Raw genomic sequence first — 21,623 nt, 5'->3', positions numbered from 1 at the left:
GCAGGAGCCAGGAGAGAGTAACCTGAGCCACAGGGGCTGGGATGGACTTCTGGAAACCACCATCTCTAGGGCACAGCTCCAGGAACTCAGCATCAGAAATACCATTAAAACATTCAGCAAAATTTATTTAATTACTTTTCACAATAGAAAAATACATCACTTTCACATGTGAGGTCTGTAAAATTCCACGTCTTCTTCCCAAGGCAGGAGGCAGTGCTCCCTCCTCAGTGCTGGAAAAACTGCCTGAAATAAACATTCCCTGGATGTGCCCCTGGAGCAGGAGCACAAACATGGTTATGGAGAACAAACCCTGCTGCTGGCAGCACCCTGGTCCCATCACTCTGGACAGTGACCAACCCTCTCCCAGGCAGAGCTGTGACCCAAACTGGGCGTGGGACAGGGTCAAACACATCCCTGATAGCAGCTGCTTCTACAGCTGGCACAGGCAGCGCTCTGGGACCATTTCAAAATTTACAATAATAAAAATCAAATTGAGGCTGGTCATGTATGTGTGTGTATAAAAGTTCTAAGGAGGAGCAGCAAGTGCACATGGCCATACTATGCTACAGCTGCAGAATTTTCCTGTGCAGTACAGCCAGAGTTTCTGAAAAGGAGAGGTGTTCCAGCAGCTGCAGAAACGTCTCCTGTTCCTTCCCAGGGACTCACGGCTGCAGCACGCTTGGGGTTCAAGGCCCTAGCGTGTGCTGCCAGGGCCACGGCTCCCAGCTCTTGATGGGCTCATCCTGCTGCCAGCACTGCCAGGCTCCTCCAAAATGCAATAGCTGACTTAAAACAGCTGCTTCAGAGGGGCAGGGGACAGCCTAGAGGGTCAGGGAAAAGCAATTCCTACTGCTATACCAGAAACCCATTATTTTTAGTATGCATTTGTCACATTTGCCCACCCTGAGGACAGCAGGGCTGTCACAGGCCTGAGGGCACAGAGAGGAGCTGCTATGGGATCAGCTCTGCAAGGAGAGTCAGTGGCACAGGCAACCTCGTGGCACTGCCTGAGCCAGAGACTCTGCTCCCCACCACCTTTCCCTCCCCTCCTGCCCAGTCCCTATAAAGATTTGGTGGCACCGAGTGGAGCAGCAGTGTTTGCACAGCCACCGTTGGGCTTCAGAAGGAATACAATAAATAATTCAGAGAACCTTAAAAACAGCCCCAAGGGAGAGGGCCCAGGGTGGTGCCTGGCACCCTGGCCTCTGTCAGAAGTGCCCCATCCCCACGGGCACAGAAGTGGCACGGGAGGCTCAGTAGAGCTGGCTCTTCACCTTGTGCAGGACCCCGATGACAACGTCCCGCAGCGTCTGTGGCAGAGAGAGGACGTGGTCAGTTGGTCTGTGGAGGGACAGCCACCCCTGTGCCACTGTCTCTGCCCCCTCAGCCATGGCACCAGCCCCTCTGCAGCCCTGCTTTCACCTGGGGCTTGCAGTGCTCCTCAATCCAGCTGAAGACACATGCTGAGAGCTCCTGAAAACTCGTTACAGAGACTGAGGCATTGAAGGACTGGAACAGGGAGTCCATGATGCCTTGGAAAACATTGAACTTCACCTCATCAGAGATCTGGTTCTTCCCCTCGTTCGGGTTGTCTTGATGAGCTTTCACAATCTGCTCATAGTTCCTGAAACAAGCACAGCACACTAAGGTCAGCAGTGAGGTCTCCACATGTGACTCCGAGCTGCCACTCCCAGCTCCCACATCCAGCTCTGAATTCCCACACCAGCTCCTGCTCCAGGTCTGTCCCCAGATGGAGAACCACTGCAGAACCCCGCAAGGATGTGAGGGAACAAGAGGAAGTAGAGGGCATGACCCCAACAGCTCTTCTCTTACACTTTCATGATCTTCAAGGCCATCACATCTTTCCTGAGGGTAGAAACTTCCTCCTCCTGCTTTTTCTTTTCCTTGTGCAAGAACTGGATGTAGTCGATAGCTGAGCATGGAAACAGAGTGAGGATTTGGGAGCACACATGGGCCCCCAATATCCCCACAGGAGGTGCCTGAGCCAGGGCACCATCAGCTCCCACTGACCCAGTTCCCTGGGGAAGGTGAGTGCAGGTGAGCAGCACCCAAGCTCCCCACAGCCTCATCACACCAGAAGGTTCTAGGGTGCTGAACTTTGCCCTGCACACCTCTAGGGCGGAGCTTTGGGGGTTGATAGCACCTCCTTCCCTCCTGCCCTTGGGACTCACTTTTCTGGAGCACAATGGCCTTGCTCAGCTTCTGTGAGCTGATGGAGAAATCCTGCTGCTCACAGGTGGGGACGATGGCCTGCAAGTCATTGTAGCCTTTCTGCAGGGAAGCAGAGGCACAGAGTGTGGGCTCATCCTGTGACGCCAGGTCCACACCCAGCTCCCAGCACACACAGGAGCAGGGAGGGCAGATCCAGCAGCAGAACTCAGAAGTGCTGGGAGAGCAGGCTGCTGCAGCAGGCTGGCAGCGGCGCTCCAGCACTGCCTGCTGCCTCTTGCCTCACTCACCTTGATGGCATCTCGGCGCTTCTGCTCGGCCTGGGTGTGCGCCCGGCGGCGCTGGTCCTTGTAGGACTCCTTGCAGGACTCCTGATGGTAGTCACTGTCCTCGTCATCTGTGGGGACAGAGTGTGGCTGGGGGTGGGGACACAGAGGCACGAGCAGGGGCACAAGACAGCTCAAGGGACCACTACAGCTGCAGCCAGGCCCAGCATAGCCCCCGCCCCATTCAACTACAGCAGGCTGGGCAGAAGAAAAGCCTTCCAAGGAGCCCTGGCAACACTTCCCCTCTCCTCAGGAGGCGGATGCCGGCAGCTCCCTTGGGAAGATGTCAAAACCAGAGTGATTCTCGACTCCAAACCCTGCTGGAAACCACGGAACCCTGATGCTGTTCCCACCACCTTCCTCCTCAGGACAGGAATCCTGCCCAGCCACGCTCACCCCCTCGGTGCAGGGCAGACCTGAAGCCCGGCACGTGCCGGATTCCCCAGCGAGCAGAAACACGTGGTCACGGAGAGCAAACCCCACCTGTGTTGGGGACAGAAGAGGCACTGGTGGAGCCGATGCTGTTGGCCCGGGACACTATGCTGCCTTTCCGGGCATTTTCCATGAAGAGTGCTGGAATTAGAGTGTCCCGGGGTCAGTGCCCAACGCGGGGTGTGACCGGGCGCAGGGACGTGAGGGGAGTCCCCGGGCAGCCGCTGCCACCCACGAACGGGGGTGGCGCGGGCCGGGCGCCGCCCGGGCACCTACCAGAGTCCAGGCCATTGTCGCCGTAGGCCGCGTCCACCTGCGCGGGGCCGGCGGGCGGAGGAGACACGTCAGCGGGGCTGGGGCGGCGACCGCGGCCCGCGCCCCGGAGCCCCCCCGCCCCCAGGAGCTCGGTGGGCCCGAGGAGCACCCGCCACCCCCGAGCTGCGGCTCCGCTGGGGCCTTCGCCGCCGCCCCTCGCCCAGGCACTCACTCCTGTGCGCTCCCCCGGCCCCGTACCCCCAGCCCGGCGCTCACCCTGCCCGGCCGCCATGAGCCCCGTCCCGGCGAGCCGCCCTGCGCCCCCGCGGCACCCGGCGGCCCGGCCAGACCCGATCCCGGCCCCACCTTCCCCCACGAGTCCTCGGCGGCGGCGCCCGGCGGCTCCGCCATCTTCCGCCCGCCCGGTCATGTGACCGCCCCGCGCCGCCAGGGGGCGACTGCGCACCCCCACCCCACCCCCCGGAGCGTGCGCGTGGCGTCATGGGCGTGACGTCACCGCCGCGCGCCCCCGGTGCGGGGGCCCGAACGGGGAATCCCTCGGGGCACCGCGAGTCCCATGCCCGGCACCGGGAGTCCCATACCCGGCACCGCGAGTCCCACACCGGGCACCGCGAGTCCCACACCGGCCATCGGGAGTCCCATGTCCGGCACCGGGAGCCCCACACCGGGCACCGCGAGTCCCATACCCGGCACCGCGAGTCCCACACCGGGCACCGCGAGTCCCACACCGGCCATCGGTAGTCCCATGTCCGGCACCGCGAGTCCCATACCGGGGCACCGGGAGTCCCACACCGGCCATTGGGAGTCCCATACCCGGCACCGCGAGTCCCACACCGGGGCACCGGGAGCCCCACACCGGCCATTGGGAGTCCCATACCCGGCACCGCGAGTCCCACACCGGGCACCGCGAGTCCCACACCGGCCATTGGGAGTCCCATGCCCGGCACCGGGAGCCCCACACCGGGCACCGGGAGCCCCACACCGGGGCACCGCGAGTCCCATGCCAGGCACCGCGAGTCTTACACCGGGGCACCGCGAGTCCGACACCGGGGCACCGCGAGTCCCACACCGAGCCCCGCGGGGCCGGGGCCAGAACGGGAGCGGGGACAGGACGGGAGCGGCGCACGGACACGCACTGCAGGAGCAGCCTCTTTACTGTCACCCGGCGGGGCTCAGCCCTGCAGGGCTCCCCCTCACCGGGGGGACCGCAGGACGCCCCCGGACCCTCGCCGGAGCTGGACGGGGCCGGTGGTCTCGGTCCCACGCCGCTCCGTCCGCCGGCTCATCGCGGGCAGCGGCGGCTGGACACGGACGGTGCCGGGGCCGCGCGGGGTGGTCCCTCAGGGGCCGGGCTCCGGGCCCAGGCGCTGCTGCAGCAGGTCCCAGGCCTTGTGCACCTGCCACGGAACCGGCCGGGCGGCACCTCAGAGCCCACGGGAAGCTGAGCGGCGCCTCGGCTCGCGGCAGGAGCGCCAGCCCACCGTGCCATGCTTCTTCCCTGCCCGCTGAATTCACTTGCCCAAAATCCACCCCTTGTGGCAGCCTCGACGGCGAGCGGCGCACCCAGGCACGGCCTGAGCACAGCACCGGCGCCCTGCAGTTGCTGCCACAAGCACCCGCAGCACCCCGGCTGCGGCTGCAGCAGCGCCGGGCTCACCTGCTGGCGGGTGATGTCCGGCTCCCAGAGGGTGCAGAGCACCACCTGCGACTGCTCCACCCGCTGCCTGTTGGTCATCTGGCTCTGCAGCCGGTGGCGAGCGGCCTCCTCGGTCAGCCCGTCCCTGGCCACAATGCGCCTCACGGCCTGGCGGGGACACGGGGCACGCTGAGGTGATCGGGAGGAGGATCAGCCCCGGCAGCAATGAGGGGCCCAGGGCATTGCCCACCTCCTCGTCCGGGATGATGGCTGTCCACACCTCGTGGACCATGTCCTGCCAGCCGGCCTCCAGCAGCACGGCAGCATCCAGCACACACACGGCCTTCCCTAGGGAACAAGGGCAATCCTCCGTGGCCAGCCATGGATGGCAGCAGCCTGGGCTCACTCCCACCGTGCTGACGCTTCACTGCTGAGCTGAGGCTGCCACAGAGCCGCCGCCCCTGTTACCTTGAGCATCAGCCTCCCTGACCCTCTCCTTCGCCATCTGGGCTATTTCGGGCCACACAATGTCCGTCAGCCTCTTCAGCTGCTCCTAGAAAGGACCACAGCAGGATTTGAGATGCAGTCCCTCGCCCTCAGAACCCCTGTGTAGCCAGCCAGGAGAGTGGGGGTGAAGCAGTCAGGGGACACCCAGGAAGGACCCGCTGAAGCTGGGGAGGTGGGTCCAGCCCATCGCCGAGCACCAGGAAGGAAAGCTTTCACACTGGCCAGAGGCTCCCATTCCTGCTGCCAGGGTCAGGGTGCTTTTTCTTGTTATTTTCCTTGTCCTGCCATTAGGGCCCGGCTATTAGCAGAGATCTCAGTCTCTGCTGTGAGACGTGCTTTGCTCCACAGCACAGCAAGCTCCCCGTGCAGCAGCTCCCACAAAGGACATGTCCATCTAGGGAGCCTCTTGATGTGCCTCCACCTTGTCTGGGGAAGCAGCAGAGCAACAGGCTGAGCACCTGGAAAGGCCAGGTGCCACTGAGCCCCCTGGGCAGAAGGGGCAGAGACCACTGGCTGTGTTTGTCAGGTCTGCTGCTCTGAGCTGGGTGAAGGAAGAGCACAGAGTAGAGGAGATGGGGATGGAACGGGGACAGGGATGGGAACAGGGAGGCGGCAGCAGCTGCAGGGAAAGACCAATGTATCCAGCACAGCTGCTGATTAAGCTGCAGAGATGCAATCTGTCCCACCCTGTCCCCATGCCACTGCCAGAAAAAACAGCCAAGAAGGTGTCACCATCTCAAAGGGCTGAAAACTCAAAACCCCTGGCACAAGAGAACAGCCCCCACTCACAGCATTAAGTATTTACAATAAACCTGCTTTTACCTGGTTTCCAAACACTTTGGCCCCGAGGACTTTCCTGTTAATTGTTCCATCTTTGTTCAGGATCTCTGCAAGGCAGAAGCACAACAGGTTTGGGAGGGACAACTCCCATCCCCGTGGCAAACCTGGGTTGGGGAAAGGGCTTTGGCACAGCATGCACGAACACCTAACCTGGCAGCTCTTCACCCGATTCCTGAAAAGGACAGCGAAGAGCTTTTTCCAGGCAAACAGCAGCCTGGTTCATTGTTCCCCACCAGCAGCTCTGACATGGGACACACAACACTTGGGGAGCCCAAAACACATGGGGAGGGAGGGGGGCACAGGCCAGGGCTCTCTGGGACACCCCTCCCTCCCCTTCCTCCTCCCTGCGGCCTCCAGTGACTCTACCTGCCCCAAAGGCTGCCACCACTGGCTCGTAGGCAGGGCCACCAGGGACATAGACGGCATGGCCCAGCTTGTCAGCGTCGATGACGAACGCTCCCAGGTGCCCCAGGAGTTTGGCAATGGAGGTTTTCCCGCTCCCAGTTCCCCCAGTCAGCCCGATCACGTACGGGCGCAACGGCAGAGCTGGGTCTCGCTAAGGGAAAGAGGAAAGTCGTGGCAGCAGATGGAGAACTGGGCTTTGCTGGAGAAGGATCCTGACACCCCAGCCTGGAGATGGCCACGAATGGCTCTGGCCTGCAGAGCAGCAGGCAGCCTTTCCAAACTCTTCGACTCCCACCCCTCCTCCCGGGCACTCCCATTGCAGCTGTGGCTCTGCAGGGCCCCCTCACCCGTGGGGGCTGCAGCAGTGTCCCCAGCAGCCTCTGCCGGAGGCTGGAGGAGCTGATCTTCTCCTCCTCGTTCTGACTGTGGTCAGGGTCCTTCATCAATTGGATTTCATACAGAGCCAGCTCGGGGAGCCCCTGATGAGAGAAGGGGCCCCGAGAGCCGTCAGCCATGAGAATGCAGCAGAGGGAAGGGCCAAATCAAGACCAAATTTGCCCCCAGGCAGTATCAGGCAGGGTGAGAGGGCGGGCGGGGGTAGCCCACCGGGCTCCAGCGTGGGAATTACGTTTTCAAGTCTCTTCCTGTTCACAGCCTCCCCTCCCCGGTGGGTCTCCTCACTGACCACCAGGCACTGCAGGTCGGGGTCTGTGACTGAGGGGCCAAAGGGGTCGGCCAGAGGCACAATGTCGTAGCACAGCGAGGGCTTCACATCCTCCAAAAACTCACGCAGCTTCGACGCCCGCAGCTCGTACGGCTCGATCAGCTCTGGCAGGACCTTGTCTGCCGGGTGCCAGGAGGGCGGAGAAGCACAAGAGTGACGGAAAAGCAAGACCAAGAGAAGGGAGAAAACACTCGGCTGGGACTTTGAACACTGCCTCCCCCTTCCCTTGCCCTCGCTGCACCTGTACACCTTGCTGGATGTGGGCAGGACAGCGGGTCCCCCCTGGATCCCCGCTGACACTCTGCCTGGATGGCACCGCCTTGGGTGGGTGGCTGCCAGGACTTCACTTGTTACTGGGCCCCCAGACCACTGCCCTGCCCCGGGGAGCACCGGGCTCAGCCCTCGTCCCCGCGCAGTGCCACGGCCGCCCCGGACTCACGGCGGAGCAGCTCTCCGTCGGCCACCCCGGCCAGGAGCCGCCGCCGGGCCAGGAGGCAGCAGGCGCTGAGCAGGAGCCGGTGGGCACCGTGCAGCCGATCGAAGGTGCCGCCAACCGCCACGTCCAAGAATTCGGGGAGCGTCGCGTCAGGATCCTGCTCGGGGTCCCCCTCGGGGTCGGCCCCGGCGTCCCCCGCGGTGTCCTCGCCCAGCAGCAGCGCGGGCAGGCTCGGCGGGCAGCCGTACACCGCCGCGGCCAGGCGCTGCAGCCCGAGCTGCACCGGCTCCGGCGGCCCCGGCGCCTCGGCGGCGGCCGCCAGCAGGACGCGGGGCTGCCGTGCCAGGCGGCGGCCGGGGTCGAGCAGGACGCGCAGGTCCAGCCCCCGCCGCGCCGCCGCCGCCGTGTACAGCGCGGCCAGAGCCCGCAGCAGCGCGGGGCCCGCGGGCGGCGCGGCGGGGCCGGCGGCGGGGCCGCCCAGCCGCAGCCCCGGCTGCAGATGCACGTACAGCGGCCCCGCCACCAGCCCCGCCGCCGCCGCCACCAGCCCCGCCGCCCGCCGGGGCAGCGCGGGCAGCGGCGCCGTCAGCACCAGCAGCCCCGAGGCGAAGGGCGGCATCGCCCCGCCGGAAGCGCCGCCGACCGGAACGGGGCCGGGAGCGGGACCGGAACAGCACCGCCCCCCGGGCAGCCCCGCCGCGGGCGGGAGGCGCGCCCGGCTCCGCCCGCGGGGGGAGGAGACCGGCCGGCCCGGCCGCCGTGCAGCCCCGCCCGCCGCGCAGCGCGGAACGAGCCCGGGGACTCCGCGGGACCGCGGCGTGACGGGGACGGAGCCGGAGCCGTGCGGCTGCAAAGGGCTTTATTGGGGACACGGCGGCACCGAGCACGCGAACGGGCCCGCGCCGGGGCTGGGGGTTCGGTTCCGGTGTTGGGGTGGCTCCGCTCAGGGCTGGTCCCCGCCGGTCTCGCTGCCGCCGAACACGAAGTCGTGCATGGCGCGGACGTACGCGGAGCCGTCGGGGCTGCTCAGCCGCAGGCGCCAGAGCGGGGCGAGGAGCTGGGTGCTGGCGCAGCGAAGGGGTGGGCAGGGGCTGCCGATGGCCTCCAGGAACACCTGGCACCGCAGGCGGGTCAGAGCCCTCCCTGGCACGGCCCCACGGCCACCCCCGCCCCGCGGTGACTGACCGGCAGGACCTCCTCCACCTCCTGGGCGGTGTCGCGGAAGATGCTCTGACAGTGCCCCAGGTACCGACGGTACAGCCCCTGTGTCTCGGCGTCCAAGCCCCGCATCTCGCTGCCCTCGGGGTCGGGGCGCTGCAGGTTGGCCAGGAAGCTGGTGTGGACGGGCCCGCACTCCACCAGCGTCAGGCTGCGGGAGGGAGCCCATGAGCTGCCACCATACCCCCGCCCTGGCATTCCCCCATCCCGGTGGGCACGATCCAGCCCTCGTGGCATCACCGGCACTCACTGGATGTTGAAGGGGCGCAGGACGATGGCCAGACTCTCGCACAGCCCCTCCACTGCAAACTTGCTGGCACAGTACACAGCATTGAAGGGCAGCCCTGGGGCAGAGCCACAGCCTGAGCACCAGAGCTCTTCCCCACACCTCCCTGTGCCACAGGGTGCTGGGGGTCCCACCTTGCAGCCCCCCGATGCTGCTGGAGACAATGATCCGCCCGGCCCTGCGGCTCTTCATGGCCGGCAGGAACGCCTGGATGGTGCGGACAGCCCCAAAGAGGTTCACATCGAAGAGAGTTTTCATGGCCTGGTCGGAGCAGGTCTCCAGCGGTCCCATCAGTCCCACCCCTGCATTGCAGACTGCCAGGCATGGTGCAGTCAGCTGGGCAATCAGCCGTGACTGTAGCCCTGCACACCACCAAGCGCCAGAAGGCAGAAATGGGGGGGGGGGGTTCCCTGCTGATGGGTGCTTGGCACCCCCAAGTCCATCCACTGCACCTCTGCCCCGCTAAACACGTCCTGTCTCAGCCCTAGGACTGCCTGCACCTCCCGTAATTTGGCTTCTCCTCCTGGTGCCCTGGGAAGGGTTGTGACCCCAGAGAGGTCCCCTCAGCCACCCCAGGGACACTGGAGGCACCAGGAAGAGCCGTACCCAGCACATCCAGCCGCTGTCCCTGCACCCGCTGTGCAGCAGCTGCCAGCGAGCAAGGGTCAGTGACATCCAGCTGCAGGACCTCCAGCGTGTCGGGGCAGCAGCCCCCCAGGCGCTCCAGCAGCCGCTCACCCTTGGCCAGGTCACGCATGGTGGCATAAACTGGGGAGAGAGTGTGGCCGTGGGCAGCAGTGGCACCGAGCTGCACGGCCAGCACCCAGCCCAGCCCACCCCCAGGCTCTGTCTCTCCTTGGTGAGGCACTGCCTGGCCCAGCCCAGAGACCACCGGGGGCTGCCGGACCCCCGGGCCAATCCCTTTACCTTTGAACCGGCGAGTGGCATCAGCTGCCAGGCGTGCAGCCAGCCCCAGGCCGATGCCTGAGGAGCAGCCCGTGATCAGCACCGTGGTTCTCTCCATGGCTGGCAGTGCCGGCCAACGTGGCCACGGCATTTAAAGAGGGCTGGGAAGGGGGTCCCCCCACCCCACACCACCGTGTTGTGTCTGCTGCCTTATCTCAAGGCCCCTCCACCCACCTCCCTGCGCATGCCTGGGGCTCCCTGTGCCTTGATCCTCGTGCAGGTGCTGCGATAAAGACTCCACCGAGCCAGGACCTCCCTGCTGGAGGAGGCTCTGGGGCATGAGGGGAGCTGCAGCCCCAGGGGTCTGCCCCAGCTGTACTTTGCTGTGCCAGATATCCTGGCTGCCAGGACACGTCTGGCAGGGTGTTGCTCCTGCTGGGCAGGCTCAGGGCTGAGCTGCTCCTCTGCCCCCATGTTCCACACAGTCCTGTGCTAGCAAAAGGAGTTGGACACACATGGGAGAAAAGAGTCTGTATTTGCTCCATAGCTGGGCTCTGCCCAAGCCCCAGCTGTGGAAAAGGCCTCAAAAACTGCGTCCTGAGGAGCGCAGCTCCAGCAACGCTGCAGGCAACGCTGCAAAGTCTTCTATGATACAAAAGGCACTAAACGTGGGCAGGGCCATGCATTGCCATGTCCCCACAGGCACTGGGGTCCAGCACTGCTCTGCCTCCCTGCCTGCTGCCACCTCTCTGTCTGCTTCTCCCCCACGACTGCCCCGGCTAGCCAGCCAAGCCCCCACAGCAGGGACACATTTATCCTGTCCCTCTGCACTGTCCCACCAAGCTTCCAGCTGCGAGCACTGGGGCAGCCCAGGTTTCCTGAGAACAGGCTCAGGGCATCTGGGCAGAGCTGGGCACAGAGCATGGTGCAGGATGGGACCCTGGGGAACAGCGTCCCCCCCACCCATCTGCCAGCCCCTTGTCCATGTGCCAGCCCCTCTTGGGGCACATCCTGCCCATGCAGAGGAAGGGGTGGATCCAGGCTGGCTGAGGGCCACCAGGGCCCTGTGCCCCTCTTCCAGTACAGCCAGGATACAGCCATCAGGCCAGGAGCCCAGATGGGGGAGGGTGCAGGGCCTCTATCCACCCTCTCTCGGGGAGGCTCCGGAGGCAGAACCCAAAGTCACGCAGGCCCAGCCAAGCTGCGCCGCAGGGCGCTGGGGTAGTATTTGAGGAACAGCTTCCTGGAGATCTCCATCGTATCCCCAGACGGCACAGCTGGGTAGCGCTTCTTGTTGTAGATGAAGCCTCTCTCCACTTGGAAGACAGCCTGGTTGAACTGCTCCTGGTGGAAGGGGCGGCCTGAGTTGAGGCTCTCCACCAGCACAGAGACGAAGAGGCTCCAGCGCACAGCGTAGTAGTCCAGCACCAGCCCCCCCAGCTGCTTGTTGGCATAGTCCAGAATGTTCCCGCTGGGCCCCCAGAGCGTCACCTGGTTCCGGGCATTCAGCTCATACTGCTCAGCCTCCCGGTCACTGGTGGCCACGGCACGGGCGCTCTCCAGCCAGCGGCCGAGGAGGAAGAGGCTGTGGCTGGACAGGAGGCTGTCCAGCTCTGGCAGCAGGTCGTACACCAGCACGCCACCGGCCGTCAGCAGCTCCGGCAGCGCGTGGCTCTGGAAGGCCTGGCGGATGCTCAGGTAGTAGTCGCTGACCAGCTGCTGGGCTGCCTGCCGCGTCACGTCCACCAGGTCGTAGAGGAAGGTGGGGCTGGCGCCCAGCTCGGCGCCAGCGCTCAGCAGCAGGCGCCAGGCCTCGTACACGTCGCTGGCGTTGTACCAGAGCTCCGTGTCCATGTGCAGCGAGGGCCGGCGCACCAAGGGGCTGCGGTTGTGGTTGACACAGACACCCGTGCAGTTATAGACGCTGCGGAGGAGCAGGCGCCAGGCGCTGGCTGCGGCGGTGTTCGGGGCACCGTAGCGGCGCTCGGCGTAGCGGGTCACCCAGCTGGGCAGGTCCAGGGGCTCCTGCCGCCAGCCCAGCTCGTTCATCAGCTCGTACACCATGTCGTTCTGCTCAATGCCCTCGGGCACCAGCCCCGTGCCCACCATGGTGGAGTTGGGGAAGCGCCGAGCTGCGAAGGGGCCGTGGTTGATGGCCTCCACAGTGCCAAAGAGGCCGTGGTTGCCCCCGAAGTTGTGCAACATGCACCAGATGAAGGGTTGCCCATAGAAAGACTCTGTCCACTGGTAGACAGGCTTGGACTCAGCAAAGAGGTCGAGAACAATCATCCTGCCAAGGGGCACTCCATGCAGCAGGGCCCGCACCTGTGCTGGCTGCCAGAAGTCAGGCTGGTGCTGGAAGAGCCAGCCCTGCATCAGCCACAGCGCCTTGGGGTCAGCTGGGGACAGAAGAGCACTGAGTGAGATCCTCTCCAGGCAGGGCCCACAGGTGTCTCATGAGGCCCTGGGGCCAGCAATCACCCCTCAAGAGGTTTTTGGGAATCTGGCACCAATGAGTTCTGTGCTTGCATGGGGCCCACATTCACTTCCCCCAGCCCTTGCTATCCCACCTGGACCCCTGGCCAGGCCAGCAACGCACACGGACCCACCTCCCGTCATCGACCTGAAAACGGCATTGCTGACTCTCGAGAGATAGGCAGGGTCAGAGGAGATGGGGGTCATCTCGTTGAAGGTGTCTGCGCTATAGACATGGTCTGTGCCAAACTCCTTGATCAGCTCCTTCAGGAAGAGGGTCCCGATCACCTGGAACATGGGGTCCTCTGGGTCCAGCAGGTAGATGCATGAATAGGTGCAGTCGAAGTGGCTCCAGTGCCCCAGGCGAGTGGCATTCACATGTGGGAAGACTCTGCACCAGAGGGCAGAGATGGGGATCAGGAGAAGGACAAGACCACCGTGCCCATGTGGGGACAGGGCAGCCTCCCGGGGGAGCTGCAGCGGGAGGTGCTGGTCAGACCCCGGGAAGGGCCCAGGGCTGAGCCCCGAGGGCAGGGGCTGCACCTACCGAAGGATCCCCTGCGGCACATGGCCCGCAAAGGCCGGCAGCACCGTGCTCATCCCCAGCGAGCGCATCCGCTCCACGATCCGGTACTGGGAAAGAGGAGGAGGGAGGAAGCAGGAGGAGAGAAGCTCCCACATTCCCACGAGGGGACCCCGGGCGCTGCTGCAGCTCGGGGCAGAGCGGGGGGCTCTCCGAGGCTGCGTGAGGCAGCCTTGGCCAGGAGGACCAGGGGGTGACAGGGGTTTGCCCCGGGCGGGCGGGGCCGCCCCCGGTACCTGCAGGTAGAGCTGCTTGAAGTGCCAGGCGGGCGGCAGCGGCCCGGCCCAGCGGCGGAGGTTGCCCATCCTGTTCCAGGCCAGGAACGCGGGGCCCGTGAAGTACTTGTCGATCTCCGACTGGTTCAGCCCCAGGTTACGGTAAACCTGCGCCGGGCGCCGGGGGTCAGCCGGTCCCACGGCTCCCGGTTCCAGAGGTCCCGCCACCGCCATCCTGTCGGTCCCGGTTCCGATGCCCTCCCGGTCCCCGCCGCCCCTCGCCCCGGTCCTCACCCGCTGCCAGACCGCCTCCTGCCCCGCGAAAGCCGGTGCCAGGTTGATGCCGCTCAGCGCCATCCAGTCGATCTCCCGCTCCCAGCGCGCCCAGTCCCACCAGGCGAAGGAGTAGCTCTGGGCGCAGACGTTCTGGTAGTAGCGGTACCTGCGGGAGCGGCGGAGGCTGCGCCCGGGCCCCCCGCGCCCCCCGGGCCCCCGTTACATAACAGCGCCTTGTCCCGCGCTAACGAGGCGTGAGCGGCGCCCGGCCCCGCGTCCCCGTTACCTGCCGGGGGCGGCGGCGCGGATCTCGGCCCGCAGCCGCGGCAGCGGGTCTGGGAGGCGGAGCTGCGCCCCGGACCAGGACAGGTGGCAGCCGCAGAAGTCCCGCAGGTAGCGATAGAGGCCGGCGGCCGCCGCCACGCCGCTGGAGCCCGCTACGGCGACGGCCACCCCGGCGCCGGGAGGCGACCACAGCCGGTAGATGTCAGGACCGCCAGCAGCCAGCGCCGGGTCCACCGACAGCGACACGGCGGCGGCCCGTGGGCCGAGCAGGCGCCGCGCCAGCGCCCGCACCGCCTCCTCCTGCCGCGCGTCCCCCGCTCGCCCCGCCGTCGCCGCCAGCAGCAGCAGGAACGGCAGCGCCAGCCCCGGTACCGGACCCAGTCCCGGTTCAGGTCCCGGTTCCGGCCCCCGCCGCACCGCCATTGCCGCTGCCTGCCCCTGCGCCGGGCCCCGCCTCTCCCGGTACGGTCCCGCCCGCCGCCGGTCCCGCCTCTCCCCGCTGGGCGGTGCCGGCGGGGGCCGGGCCTGATCTGTTACCGGCCGCCGAGCGGAGCGGTCTGGACCCCTTGGAGCAGGAATGTCCCGGGCCGGCTGGGGACAGCCGGGGCGGGCTGGGGCCAGGCGCTCCCTGAGCCCCGGGGCCACTCCGGTCTCTTCCCCGCCCGCTCCCGGTGTCCGAGCAGGGACCGGGTTTGCAGCTCCTGCTCGGGGCAGCGGGACCCCTGGGGCTCCGGGGTATTTTCAGTCTCGCGTTTTCCACCCGTGACAGTTCCGCACCACCGGGGCAACCGGGCTGCGGCGGCCCCGCCCATCCATCAGCCCGGGGCTCCCGGGACTGCCCGGGACCCGCTCCGGCCGGCCGGGGGCGCTGCGAGACCGGGCAGCGCCGGTGCCTCGGCGCGGGGCAGCGTCCCGGCAGCGGCCCCGGCCCTGGCCGCCGAGGCAAACCCCGCCGGGGAACGGGAGCGGGAAGGGCTCGGGTCTCTCTCAGCCGCAGGGGGAACTCGTAGACCCTTCCAGGACGGAACCCGGCTGCGGGACGGCCCGGCGGAGGGACGGGGGAACTCGGGGCTCCCCAAGCATCCCCAGGGCAGCCCACGGGGGGCCGGGGCCTCCTGCCAGCACCAGGGCTGCGCCTGTGACCCCAGAGCCATGAAACGGGCAGAAATGTTGTGATTGCACGGGAGAATGGCGAAAGGGGACAGAGAACATTCCCCCGGCCCGCTAGTACCTACAGCTGCAGGAAAAGCATCCCCCGGAGCGGTGGGAAGCCGGTTCCTCGTCCAAGAGGTGCGGGAGGCTGGGGCCGCAGCTCAGTGCGGCTTCTCGCCCTCCCGGAGAGATCAGGAGATGGGAAACACACCGACGTGAGCAACACAATCGCCAAAACCCTGCAGAACCCTCCCTTCCGCTGCTCCCGCACATGTGGAAATACCCTGCCCGGCAGGAAGGGCCTGAGTAAACACGGTCCTCCGGGGGGAACGGGGTCCCTGCGGCCGGGGAAAGCAGGAGCAGGGCACAGCCCGGGGCACGCAGAACGCATTGCCTCACTGCCCGTCGAAGGGTACCCATAGCACCCGGGTTAAACGAGTTGGAACTTTTCCCTGCACAACTCATTCCACCCAGTTAGGGGTCTATCAGGGAGGGCAGGAGGCCCCGGGATAAACGGCCCCGGCGTGGCCTTCGCTCAGGATATCGCTGGGGCTCGATAAGCACAGAGGCATCGCAGCCCAGGCAGGGCCACGCCGGTCTTGCTGTACAAACCAGCCCTGCCCACCCCAAGGTTCTGGCCATGGAGGTGACAGGATCCTGGACAGAAATGCCTAAGGTCCCAGCTGTCCCCAGCAGCTCTGGGGGCTGTGTTCAGTGTAGGTCAGGGATGAGGGGCTGCCCCTGAGCCCCTCAGCGAGCACTGGGGAAGCAGAAAACAGGCCACAGTGTTTGTTGTGGAGTTCATTTAATTTACACAGTAACTGTCAGCAACATGTTTCACTCAGGCAGCAGAACGCTGCAGGACTGTCAAAGCTCCACCTGCAGCCACGCTTTGATTTTACCCTTCAGTCTGCAAACACCTCTGTGAATGCCCACCACACCCTCCTGTAACACAGCGAGTGCCCAGGGCCTGCCCAGGTGCAGCACAAGGGTCCCTGTGCCCCACGCACGTGCACATTGCAGTGTGCAAGGTACACATACCCTTCTCACCTAATTTTGAGCAGCCTGGCACCTCGAGGCATTTCCTCCTTGCTTCCAGGTTAATGAGTCTCGTTATTGTTCTAATCTGTTCATACACAAATACTCAGCTCCACTGCGAGAATTGAACACGACAGTCACGCACAGCACTAACACACCCCACTGCTGCTACAGCTACATGGAATTGAGGAGTGCAAGGAAATACTGACAGCTCGGACAGGAAAGAAAGCAACAGCTAATGCAGGAACACACCACAGAGACCCCCCTGCCATGGAGCTATTTTGGCAAGACTGGGCCACTGCTGTCCCTTAAAGGGCTCCCCAGAGAGTGCATAGACAACGTGAGTCACTGGTACATCCACCTGTGCAAAAGCTGCCTCCACCAACGGCAAGCACACAGGCACTATCTGATGCGCCTCGAGGGCTTTGGTTTCAAACCAGAAACCCCCAGAAGTTTCACTGCCCGTGGCAGTACCTGCAGTGACCAGTGACAGTCTGCACCCTCCCCATCCCGCCCCAGGCCACAGTCAGGCAGCTGAGTCCCAGTGCACAGGACTCCTCACCACTGCCTCCAGCAGTAAGAGGGAGAACAGCCCTCACTCTTCTCGAGCTGAGGTTGTTGGGCCTTTTCCCCATGTGCTGTTTTGTCCCCTCAGCACAGCTGCCATTTCTCTTCTGCCCTGATCAGCTGCCAAGGAATGCAAAATACAGGGAGCACACGACTGCACACCAGACACCTCATGCGCTTGGTACCTTTGGGAGTAAACTTAAGGAACGAAAAGTTTCTGTGATCCAGTGTTGTTACCCCAGAACGTCAAAGCTTTTGGCTTTGGGATGCCATGGTAACGCTCCAGGGTGCTGCAATAAGTTACTGACACTACACACACGACTCACACACACGGGGAGGGGTCAGTCACACCCTTGGTGCTGGGGAGGGTCAGTCTCTCACACACACACAACATTTAACAGTGCTGGAGTGGGGGGCCTCAGTCATCAAACCTCCCCTCACGGATGATGTCAAAGGAGAAAGGGAGAAACTTGAACCCAGTGCCAGTGTAGAACTTGTTCTGGAATTCAATCCTGCAAGAGATGGAAGAGTGATTACTCATGAGAAAGGCATCTCTCAATAGGAACAATTAGAAAGAACTCCATGAAAAGTAGGATTACTGACTAAAAAAGCTCTTCTTTTTAAAGAGAAAAAGAGGTATTATAACACAATGTATCTTTTGGCACAACCCCCCCCCCCATCTATGTGTGGAGCAAAGAGCTGTCCAGAGACTTCAATCCCACCCTCAGGGACAAAAAATGGCAACAGGAGCAGAAGGCTGGCCTTGACCGCAGTGTCCCAGGAAGCACAGGGAGCAGAGACAGCATTTTCTACACCAGCTGCTAAAGTTCCCTTTTTCATTAGCACAAGCCTCAGCCACATGACACTGAGCTCAGACTCCCCACCAGCCACTTCTGTTTATTCCCTGCAGCACATTTGCACTGGGACGTGCCTGCCAGCTCCAGCCGAGCGTTAGCTCAGCCCCATTTGCTGCTGCCCCTAATGAACTCGAGTCAAAAAAGAATTATTCTAGAGAACTGCCCAATAGTCAGCCACAGCCAAATAGGGACAGGGAAAACTAATCCCCTGATTCCCAGCAAAAACAAGCCCAGGCTTCACAGACAATTTCCACTGCACAATCCACTGGAAAACAAAGTCCCTGCAGGGAGCAAGTGACAGCAAACTGGGGAGCCTTTAACACAGTTCAGGAGAAGGGTTTTTTCAGCAAAAAAAGACAAACTGGAATTATTTTTCCCCAAATGGGGAATCATGGCAAAATCCAGAGCTGCTGGATTCAACTAGCAAAAAGTGATTTCCCCACAAAGCCCAGGAGGGAAATGCTCAGGAAAACCAGCTTTAGTGTCTATCTTCTGCTGCCTCGCAGGCCAAGGAATCCCCAGGATGAGCAGGATTTTCCATGTGGGAGGAAGGGCTCCTTGCCAACACGCTCCAGTTTTTCAGGAACCCTGATAATCTCCATAAGTATCCTGTGACTAAGTAACTGTTCTGTAAGCAAAGGGAAATGAGAGGAACAGGGTTGAGATATGTGAGTCACCCAAGCTCACTGTGACTGACATGTTAACCCGGATGATTCACAATTCCAGCTGGCCTCAGCATCCAAACCCTCCCTTTGGACATTCCATTACAACTGGCCACAACTGGAGGCCTGACACTGGACGAGAGGCTGCTCTAAGGTTCGAAAACTAGCCAGAAAAGTGCATATGACCAAATAATCAGTGTAAATGGTTGGTGGGGGTTTCTGCAGGTGTCTCCAGGAACACCCAGAACCCAGCAGGAAGCACTGCTGTTGCCAGGCTCACTGCCTGTTACGTGTCCCAGTTTACTGCTGAACCCTCCGTGTGTCTCACATCGGTGACCCAGTTCTGCAGAGAATTTACAGACAGTGGCACTGTCAGCAAACAGCCCAGGAGTCCTCTGGCAGCAGCAGTGCTACAGACCCTCTCTGCAGCTTTTTGCATTAATAGGTAGCGTGTTTGTCAGACTGTTGTTCTTTCCAACCCCACAGAGTCAGGGTACTGACACTGGAAAACCAGGCAGCTCCAGTCCTGTGAGTAGGAGGCAAAAGTGCAACGGGAACCCCGACTGTCACTCAGTACCCCTGCAAATTCCCACTGTATGCTTGTGTCCCTAAGGTGCCAGAGCTTGGGGTCAGGTGTAAACCAGGCACACCTCAAGGGTGGCACACTCGACAGACAGAACCCACTGGGGTGTCTGTGCAAAGACTGCTGCAGTTACTCCTTCCCAAAAAGAGCAGAGGTACCACATCTGTCTCTGGGATATGTCTCTGCCTCCTGGAGCAGTGGCTCCTGCAGCCACACTGCAGGCGAGTTCTGGCTCAGGACATTTACAAAGGAAAATCAAATCCTGGCAGGTGGGTGAGCAGCTGGACTTCACCACTCCCACTCACTGGATTGAGAGTGGGATGCAGCTCCAACACACCCACACCTCTTGGGAAGCAGCACCCTGAATAGTTACAAACTTTATCTTTTTGGGCACAGTCTGTTTTGGCTCACATTACAGAAAGTGACTAGCTTAAAAAGGGGGAAACTGCTTTAATCTGAATGTTCATGTCAAACTACATCACTGAAAAGCAATAAATGGAAAGGTTGAATATTTCAGAAGGGTGATATATTTCAGAAGAGTTACAGCAAAAGAAGCTGACAGCATGACAGCTGAGACATGTACAGAGCTGCAGTGGAGCCCAGATTCACACCCTGCAATCCTGGCAGCAATCCAGAGGCTGCCTCCACCCCAGAACGGCCCAACCTGCTCAAAGAATGCACACTGAAAAAGCACAAAATACACCTCCCTCATTTGGGACTGCCAGGCACAGCTTGTGGAACAACCTGTGAATTCCCTGAGCAGTAAAACACATTCTCAATTCCTCCTCCTTTCCAGGAAGGCTGAACCACCCACACCTCAAATTCCTGATAGGTGACGGTTCTCTCACAGCCAGAAATTCCCATCTCCTCCTCCCAGGACAGCTGTCTTTGACCTCCACTCTTCCTTCCTCTTCCTAAAAAGGGAACACCTGCCCTTGGAACACCCTGTTTTTGGTTCAGGAGCATAAAGGAATGTGAACAGTGTGATCTTTGGAACCACTGCAGGTGCCTCCCTGTGATAACCAACACCCAGCAACCTCAAAATCATTTCAGCAGATCACCTGCAGTCTGAAATAGAACCTTCAACTTGCTTTTTGGGCTCTGAGCCTGAACAGACTTTCTCTCAGAGCCTGTGCATGAAAGGCTTGCAGGTTTGAAACAAATGTTTAGGGAAAACAGGACTTTGTCAAGTACTCCAGTTCCACTGCTGCCTGCACGGACAGAGTGATCCCTGCTCTCCCCGCTGCTGCCCCTGGGCTTGCATCCTTGCCTTTTCACTGACACATACACAGATGGCTTTTCAGTGGCCCTTCAGGGAAATGTGAGCCGTTACCTCCAGCTCACACCTGTTCCAGGTGTCTGAGCCATACCTGGAGGTGCAGTTTGTGATTAACACAAGACAGGTACCTCCCCAGAAATGTGTTTTCTGCTCCATGGAGCCTGTCTAGAGCAGCTGCTCAGAGCTGTTCCCCTGCTGCTGCTTAGAAATGGCCATGCAGCTCCACAGCCCAGAGAGGCCACAGCCCTGGAAATCCTCTAATCCTCAAGGAATTACAGAGCAAACCCACCACATCTGGAGTTACAGCACTGCTGCTCTCTGCTCCTCTTGGACTGCTCTCAGTGCCCAGCAGGGTCCGGGGGGCTCCTGCTGTCACTGCTGTAGTGGCCCAGCACGGTGACAGCAGGGAGAGGATGAGGGACCTCTGGCCAGTCAGCAAGGAGCTCTCGAGTGACTGCTATGCAGGGTTCAGGCTGGATGCCAGGAAAAACAGAGGCACCATCCAGCAGCCATTTCCAGGAGTGCCCCCCCTGGCTCCCTCAGCACAAGATGGCTTCGCCCCAGGATCAGCTTGGCTCACTTGGCTACAGAGACACAGGTGGACCAGCACCCTCCAGCCTGCACCTCACTAGCTGCCAAGGCAGGGGGCAAAAGGCCAAAGCTTTCCTTCCCCACAAGCAGGGGAAAGGTGCAAAAAGGCTGATTTTCTTTTGCTTTTTTTTTTTTTTAGAGGCACTTGCTTCCTTTTGCACTTACAGAACTACTTTCAGAGAGTGCTCCCAACTTTTTCCTCCAATTTAAGCAAGACAAGAGTATTTCTTGTGATGGTCCCTTTGCTCTATTGACCCTCCTGCCCCAGGAAATCAGCAGCCTGAACCCCAGAGAGGCACAGACTCTCCTACATTTCAGGCTGAGAAAATCCTACTCGCAGTTGCTCCTCTGATCCCACCAGTGCACTAACTAAGAGGGAATCTGAAGTGGAACAATGAGCGCTCTTAAACATGGATTAGAGAAAGCTCTTGAATATTTTCCATACTTGGGAGCAGAGTAATTCCTCCTGCTTTGTTGGCTGCATACACAGGAGCTTAATGATGACAGGAAAGGGCCTGCAAAAGCAACTTCCTGCGGCAGAGCCACTCCTGTCCAAGGCAAGGTTTTATAGCAATGAACAAGAGCAGAAGGAACCTGCAGTCAGTGGCTACTGCACACAAACAACAAACACAGGAACCAGGGAAAAGAGTAAGAGATGGAACAAGAAAGTCCTGCTGGAAGCCACAAAGCACACTGCTCCAGCTAGCACAGCCTCCCCAGTCCCAAAGCTTTGGGCCCTAAAGCTTTAGTCTTTTAGTGCTTATTTCTAGGCAGAGGTCCACAACTTTAAACTACTTTAACTGGGGGGAGGTGTTTTTGCTACGAACAGAATTGAAATTTCTGACCCTTTTTAAGACTTTCTGCCTTCTAGAAGGTGG

General features: G+C 61.9%; 5 protein-coding genes across 13 annotated transcripts in view; all 5 read right to left on the bottom strand.

Moving 5' to 3' along the window:
* Window positions 1–104: 104 nt before the first annotated feature.
* MLX (MAX dimerization protein MLX) lies at window positions 105–3,673 on the bottom strand. Of its 4 annotated transcripts, none has more exons than XM_068212352.1 (8): window positions 3,570–3,673; window positions 3,225–3,261; window positions 3,000–3,089; window positions 2,481–2,587; window positions 2,193–2,292; window positions 1,834–1,933; window positions 1,423–1,624; window positions 105–1,310 (listed from the first exon to the last, which is right to left on the bottom strand). In XM_068212352.1, exons 1-8 carry the CDS (start codon window positions 3,612–3,614, stop codon window positions 1,254–1,256), a joined length of 738 nt encoding a protein of 245 aa, XP_068068453.1. In that variant the 5' UTR covers window positions 3,615–3,673; the 3' UTR covers window positions 105–1,253. The 4 variants fall into 4 exon arrangements, with proteins under 4 accessions (XP_068068453.1, XP_068068451.1, XP_068068454.1 ...); XM_068212350.1 differs by having other exon boundaries at window positions 3,480–3,629; XM_068212353.1 differs by lacking the exon at window positions 3,225–3,261 and having other exon boundaries at window positions 3,570–3,648.
* A 687-nt stretch (window positions 3,674–4,360) lies between these two features.
* COASY (Coenzyme A synthase) lies at window positions 4,361–8,437 on the bottom strand. The gene is made up of 9 exons (XM_068212338.1): window positions 7,776–8,437; window positions 7,241–7,455; window positions 6,960–7,091; window positions 6,574–6,763; window positions 6,190–6,254; window positions 5,329–5,413; window positions 5,111–5,208; window positions 4,882–5,028; window positions 4,361–4,621 (listed from the first exon to the last, which is right to left on the bottom strand). Exons 1-9 carry the CDS (start codon window positions 8,389–8,391, stop codon window positions 4,565–4,567), a joined length of 1,605 nt encoding a protein of 534 aa, XP_068068439.1. The 5' UTR covers window positions 8,392–8,437; the 3' UTR covers window positions 4,361–4,564.
* A 159-nt stretch (window positions 8,438–8,596) lies between these two features.
* Window positions 8,597–10,553, bottom strand: HSD17B1 (hydroxysteroid 17-beta dehydrogenase 1). Of its 2 annotated transcripts, XM_068212683.1 has the most exons (6): window positions 10,204–10,553; window positions 9,883–10,044; window positions 9,411–9,590; window positions 9,241–9,334; window positions 8,958–9,141; window positions 8,597–8,886 (listed from the first exon to the last, which is right to left on the bottom strand). In XM_068212683.1, exons 1-6 carry the CDS (start codon window positions 10,331–10,333, stop codon window positions 8,716–8,718), a joined length of 921 nt encoding a protein of 306 aa, XP_068068784.1. In that variant the 5' UTR covers window positions 10,334–10,553; the 3' UTR covers window positions 8,597–8,715. The 2 variants fall into 2 exon arrangements, with proteins under 2 accessions (XP_068068784.1, XP_068068785.1); XM_068212684.1 differs by lacking the exon at window positions 9,883–10,044 and having other exon boundaries at window positions 8,598–8,886.
* A 150-nt stretch (window positions 10,554–10,703) lies between these two features.
* NAGLU (N-acetyl-alpha-glucosaminidase) lies at window positions 10,704–14,483 on the bottom strand. Its single transcript, XM_068212682.1, has 6 exons — window positions 14,018–14,483; window positions 13,750–13,897; window positions 13,477–13,623; window positions 13,205–13,290; window positions 12,792–13,048; window positions 10,704–12,581 (listed from the first exon to the last, which is right to left on the bottom strand). The coding sequence occupies exons 1-6, from the start codon at window positions 14,437–14,439 to the stop codon at window positions 11,365–11,367; spliced, it is 2,277 nt and encodes a 758-aa protein (XP_068068783.1). The 5' UTR covers window positions 14,440–14,483; the 3' UTR covers window positions 10,704–11,364.
* A 2,512-nt stretch (window positions 14,484–16,995) lies between these two features.
* ATP6V0A1 (ATPase H+ transporting V0 subunit a1) overlaps window positions 16,996–21,623 on the bottom strand; it is a 65,514-nt gene continuing 60,886 nt past the window's right edge. For all 5 annotated transcript variants that reach the window (XM_068212321.1, XM_068212317.1, XM_068212318.1 and 2 more), the window contains one exon: window positions 16,996–17,285. In XM_068212321.1, coding sequence (XP_068068422.1) covers window positions 17,192–17,285 — 94 coding nt within the window. In that variant the 3' untranslated portion in view covers window positions 16,996–17,191. The remainder of the gene's footprint in view (window positions 17,286–21,623) is intronic.

This window comes from Anomalospiza imberbis, chromosome 22 (genome assembly GCF_031753505.1).
Source record: "Anomalospiza imberbis isolate Cuckoo-Finch-1a 21T00152 chromosome 22, ASM3175350v1, whole genome shotgun sequence".
Taxonomy (NCBI): domain Eukaryota; kingdom Metazoa; phylum Chordata; class Aves; order Passeriformes; family Viduidae; genus Anomalospiza; species Anomalospiza imberbis.
This window is presented reverse-complemented; position numbering and strand designations above follow the sequence as displayed.

Coding starts and splice junctions, on each gene's coding strand:
- COASY (XM_068212338.1), bottom strand. CDS start 8,391: ATGCCGCCCTTCGCCTCGGGGCTGCTGGTGCTGACGGCGCCGCTGCCC. Junction 5,414..6,189: donor CCAAAGTGTTTGGAAACCAG/GTAAAAGCAGGT, acceptor GGTCCTTTCTAG/GAGCAGCTGAAGAGGCTGAC. Junction 5,029..5,110: donor CCATCATCCCGGACGAGGAG/GTGGGCAATGCC, acceptor TGTCCCCGCCAG/GCCGTGAGGCGCATTGTGGC.
- MLX (XM_068212350.1), bottom strand. CDS start 3,614: ATGGCGGAGCCGCCGGGCGCCGCCGCCGAGGACTCGTGGGGGAAGGTG. Junction 2,588..2,999: donor CTCTTCTGTCCCCAACACAG/GTGGGGTTTGCT, acceptor CTGTCCCCACAG/ATGACGAGGACAGTGACTAC. Junction 2,293..2,480: donor AGCGCCGAGATGCCATCAAG/GTGAGTGAGGCA, acceptor GCTTCCCTGCAG/AAAGGCTACAATGACTTGCA.
- HSD17B1 (XM_068212683.1), bottom strand. CDS start 10,333: ATGCCGTGGCCACGTTGGCCGGCACTGCCAGCCATGGAGAGAACCACG. Junction 9,142..9,240: donor CTGCGCCCCTTCAACATCCA/GTGAGTGCCGGT, acceptor TCCCTCCCGCAG/CCTGACGCTGGTGGAGTGCG. Junction 8,887..8,957: donor AGGTGGAGGAGGTCCTGCCG/GTCAGTCACCGC, acceptor CTGCGGTGCCAG/GTGTTCCTGGAGGCCATCGG.
- NAGLU (XM_068212682.1), bottom strand. CDS start 14,439: ATGGCGGTGCGGCGGGGGCCGGAACCGGGACCTGAACCGGGACTGGGT. Junction 13,624..13,749: donor AGGAGGCGGTCTGGCAGCGG/GTGAGGACCGGG, acceptor CGCCCGGCGCAG/GTTTACCGTAACCTGGGGCT. Junction 13,049..13,204: donor GTGCCGCAGGGGATCCTTCG/GTAGGTGCAGCC, acceptor CCTCTGGTGCAG/AGTCTTCCCACATGTGAATG.